Source organism: Pollachius pollachius (assembly GCF_949987615.1).
Source record: "Pollachius pollachius genome assembly, chromosome: 2".
Taxonomy (NCBI): Eukaryota; Metazoa; Chordata; class Actinopteri; order Gadiformes; family Gadidae; genus Pollachius; species Pollachius pollachius.
Genome location: NC_136935.1, coordinates 36,576,875 through 36,581,874, shown reverse-complemented (window position 1 = coordinate 36,581,874; position 5,000 = coordinate 36,576,875). Strand labels below are relative to the sequence as shown.

The 5,000-nt window shown below is 44.0% G+C and overlaps 1 protein-coding gene across 1 annotated transcript in view; it reads left to right on the top strand.

The window, feature by feature from the left end:
* The window catches only part of LOC307070597 (alpha-1,6-mannosylglycoprotein 6-beta-N-acetylglucosaminyltransferase B-like), a gene marked incomplete at both ends in the record, with an annotated part of 126,674 nt that overhangs the window by 1,546 nt on the left and 120,128 nt on the right, over positions 1-5,000 (top strand). The window contains 1 exon segment of the mRNA XM_079729108.1: positions 2,846-2,958. Within this exon segment, the coding sequence (XP_079585234.1) occupies positions 2,846-2,958 (113 nt within the window).

Sequence of the window (5,000 nt, the reverse complement as noted above, 5' to 3'; positions counted from 1 at the left end):
CCTTAACCACTATACCGTCAGCGTTTCCCCCCATGCTTGGCAATGCTCTGCGTACTGTGTACCAACCCAGGTACCTCAGGGGCCCAATGTGTGATGAATGCATACGTGGGAGCAAGCCAATTAGCTGATAGCCCATATCTTGCTTCTGATCCAATTACAGGGGGAGCGCAACATTTACTTTAAGCCTGTTAATTAAAGAGTCGTCAGGCACGGGCCCTGGCCCTAAGCCCCCCCTAACACTGCGCTGAATAATGACTGATCAACGGGGGGAAGGGGAAGGATGGAGGCTTTCTCTCTACTATGAAAATAAAATTGAAAGCTATCAGGGTACTTTTGGTATACAGATTTATGTCCGATATGATTCAAGCCGTGCAACATATTATTCTGGCATACTATTTGGTATGCAATTCCAGACACAGTCTCATCTCCGGACTTCCCCAGCTCAGGCCTGGGAACTAGGAACCAGTGATGGAATTGAACAGTAACGATTTATGTATTTTTTTGCGCTATTAAACAACTTTAAGGTACTCAGACTTCTTCCTGGTTTAGTGACCAGGTGGTCATAGACACCACCCATGCCCACCGTTCACAGAGTTAATACACAATATTCTCTGGATTGTAAGTAGTAAGTAAGACGTTTGAATTACTTTATCGTCAGGCCCATACAATAAGCCCCATTTTTGCCGTTCTCCTCCGGTGCATATGACAGATTTGATTGAGTAGATCCTTGATCCGTTGCGCCATGTGGTCAGAACAGATGGAAGAAGCAGTTGATACAGCATGATGCTACAGCCTCCTCAGTACTGGAACTATTGGAGTCTGGCATCAGACAACACAGTGGTACACAAAGAAACACACACTCTCTCTCGCTCTCTCTCTCTCTCTCTCTCTCTCTCTCTCTCTCTCTCTCTCTCTCTCTCTCTCTCTCTCACACACACACACACACAAGGATGCTATTTAGGCAATTCTTTGTTTTTTTACTCGATTATGCATTATGCATTGGGCCTTGAAGTGAATATTGTTATGAAAGCCTGGCAAACAGCCCTGCTCAATAGTTATCAGGTTACAACAAGTCATCCTCATTGCTCCTGCATCAATCAAATCCGTTCAACACAGTTGTAAGTGGCTTGCCGTCATTGTAGACTGAGGTAGCCTGGCTTCATGCCATAGCAGAGAGTGCGCTCAGCTCTCTGCGTGGCGGTACGGTGGCTGTTGAAGTCCTTGTTTACCTTTTACTGAACGCGTCGACAGAGTTCACGCTGAGCCCTACATTTGAGCAAACAATTCCTGCTCGGCAATAATCATGAATAATTCACGCCTTTGTGGAGGAAAAGCCTTGCGTTTGCAGGCCTGGATGTAGAAACAAAAGGCTAGCAGTAATCCCTGCCACATTTCCTCTAAATAGTGAAGTGAATTGTGATAATGACCCTTGCAAACAGTTTGCAAAACTCCCCCTGGCTAGTTTTTCTCGACTCGCTGCAATGTCTGCTCCTATTCTGTTGTTCTTTCCAAGTCATTGGTTGAAGGTTTGAGAAAATGCCATGATAAGTTTTGATGAAAAATAAGCCATTCTCATAATCTATCAACATATATTTAGAGACACCATGAAATGAAAAAGATGGGCTTTCTTACCTTGTTCACTCATAACTGGAGTCACATATTCATATATTCAACAAAGAATAGTGTTCTATATTGCATTTATTCTTCTTTCTCTACGACTGAAAAGTAGGTGTCATGATGTTAACTTGTCAAAGCTAACAGGCTTAACATGTACAGACTTACACCCTGCTGGCTGATGTGTTTTGCCACCCAAACCCGATGTTACCAATACCCTGTTCAAATATTTTAAAATGTAATTCATTTTAATGACACCACAGACTCCACATTGTACCAAACAAATGTTCTGGGATATTATCTGAGGCCCATTAACAACAACACGACCGGCCGAAAGTATTCAACCCCGTTTCTAGGCTTGGTTCAGATAGAACAGAACAGGCTGGGGATTATTTTGTTCTTAACAAACTGTACTCAATATACACTTTGTAGTCCCCCCTACTTCACCCCATGAAGTTGAATTTTTTCTCCTGACTATTATCTTGTCAGTTCTGTTGTTTTGGTTCCATTTCTTCTGTTCTCCTCTGTTTCTCTCCTCTCCTTATCATCTGTCTCCTTCCTATCTGATTCCATCACTAACAATTAGTGATCAAATGGGGTGAGGGGATGCCACTGATTTGGCCACCGGTCCCGCTGTAGTCTTGGATGTGTGCCAGTGTAACTGTGGACGGAACATTTCCACTAATAAGTGCACTTCTGGCTGATTCTTCTGCTTTACGGAGTGTGCACTCAATGTGTTCTGCATGCTGTCTTTTATGCTGTGTTTCTAACGCTTTTCTTTTCACTTTCCCTCCCCCTCCCCTCTTCCTCTATCTCTCACTTCCTCCTTTTCTGTTCTCCTCCATACGACATGATTTGCATTTGGTTTGTTATTGCTTCATCCTGTCGTCCTGTCCGTCACGCCGGTACGTGTGCCAACTGCACGTATTGCTCTGCACCATACTGCCTTATCACCTCCCCTCTTCACGCCATCACGACCCCCACTCCTCTCCTTGAAACTCCTGTCCTCTCCTTCCCTGTCCTGACCTCCCGTGTCTATCCTCTCTTCTCTTTACTTACCTTTTCTTTTATCACGTCGCCTTCATCTTGTTTCTCCTCTCTCTCCCCTCCTCCTGCCCTGAAAACATTTAAATGGTCACTCCAAAAACAATTAAACTGTCCTCCTCCTCCTCCTCCTCCTCCTCCTCCTCGTCATCACCTTCCTCCCGCTTCTCCGTCCCCTGTCTTGCAGGATATTTGTGGTAGGCATAGGCTTCTTCAGCTTGTGTTTCCTAATGACCTCTCTTGGGGGACAGTTCTCCGCCAAGAGACTAGGAGATGCTCCCTTCACCATCCGCACAGAAGGTACTGACATTTACTCTTTTATGTGTGTGTGTGTGTGTGTGTGTGTGTGTGTGTGTGTGTGTGTGTGTGTGTGTGTGTGTGTGTGTGTGTGTGTAGGCCAGAGGGGGATAGTTTGGGGTTTTCTGATTGTGTGTGTGCACGCAATGGGAGGGGGGTGGGTTTTTTATGTGTGTGTGTACCTGTGTTTGTGTGTGTGTGTTGGGAGGCGAGGGGGCGCTGGTGAGTGTGTGTATGTTTGTGTGGCTGTGGGTGGGTGTGTTGCATGTTGCATGCATATGCATGAAAGCTTTGATTGCTGTAATGTCACTGCTAATTACTGTGCCATGAATTAACATGCGCTCGCGAGCGTTTCATTACCGTGTCCTGCCGTTTCGTTGTCAAAGTTACGCTTTTCTCTGTTACAAGAACACAACTGCACCAGTAGATGTATTAAGAAATGCAGCATGCTAATTAACAAGGTAAAGGCACAGAGAAAGATTATAAGATTACATTATAAGATCTTGACTGTTGGTTAATGGGTAGAAAGCTTACGGTGTGATCAATGATCTACAGTTTCCTCCAATTCAAAAGTTCTTAGTTCGTGAATGGAAAATTATGTAAAATTAGGTAAAAACAGTATTGTAGGAAGATTTTCAAAGTAATTGTACCAAAAAGAAATCGCATTATGGCAGTGGCTACAGGAGGTAGAGCAGGTTGTGAAAACTGAGAGGGTGCTGGTTCGAACCCGGCTCAAGTGTCCAGATGTCCCCGAGCAAAACAGATGTTCCTTACTGCTCTTGAAGTGCTGGCTGTTTCCACACATAGTTGACACCTCTCTCGGAGTATGAACGTGTGTCTGAATGTGTATGAATGGGTGAATGGGAGGCTCTAATGGTGAAGAGCAACTTTGAGTAGCCACAGGTTAGAAAAGTGCTTAATAAATGCAGTCCATTCGCCAAACAACACATGTTAAACCACTTGTGGTGATACAACCTCACAAATAGGAAAAAAAATTATGGCAAATCAATACTTCCTATCGGCAGTGGCATTTAAAATGTGTTCTACTGATACTTCTGCTTCTGCCCAGACAGACAAGTCCCCCACTCTCGTGGATCTTACATTCATAAGAAGTCATTTATACTGCGATTAACACTGTGGCCCTGTTCAGGCTTCTGAAACCAAACATCATTAGCAGATGCCTCCATCCAAACATCTCAGTAATTTCATATTTTGAAGGACGGATTTGTTAGATTACGGCTTCAATGATGAAGAATCGTGTGCAGAAAAAGTGGAGCGAAAAAAGGCTAAAGGATTTCTTGACTTTGGACTGTACAGGCTGATGTGACCCAGCGAGTCCACATCTCATTCCTACAGAGACCAAACGATGTCACATGACCTAGCCAGGGGATGCGATGACCAATGGGGAGGCTGGGAATATGTTGCGTACCGAGCTCATGGTAGGGCTTCATGGAAGAGTGACATTGTGCCTAGTCTGCCTTCTGTTAATCATTAGTGATTACAATATTTTCTCAATGCAATGCTTGTCTTTCAGTGTGGTGTATCATCCCAGAGAGATTCCTATCCTACTGTTAAAAAAGCCTCTCACATCAAAAGACAATTTTATTTTGGAGTTTTGTTTTTCTTTCCTTCCCCACAAACGTTTGACTTATTTCTGTTATGAACTATTAACTAAACAAACTAACAAGAGATTAATGTTTAATTGTAGGAGTTGATGTTGCAAGGTTAAAAGAACAAAGCCACGAGATGCAAAAGTTGAATTCAGCCGTCAAACTGATGCTGCTTCTCTGGGTTTATATTTGGCCTGGCTTTTGAGACATGGGATGCTTTAAATCTTCACTGGGCTAGCTAGCTTTGTACACTCGCCCGCAAGCCTTGAGTTGTAACTTTCAACACTTTTATAAATGTGCGTTGCTCGGAAACAAGGAGAGAATTGGAACAGCGAAGGCGTGAATTGCTGAAACCGATGAGGAGCATTGGGGACCAGTAGTACCTGGGCCCAGAGGCTTGAGTCTGAAACTGCCCTAATGGGGGTGCTACTTGGC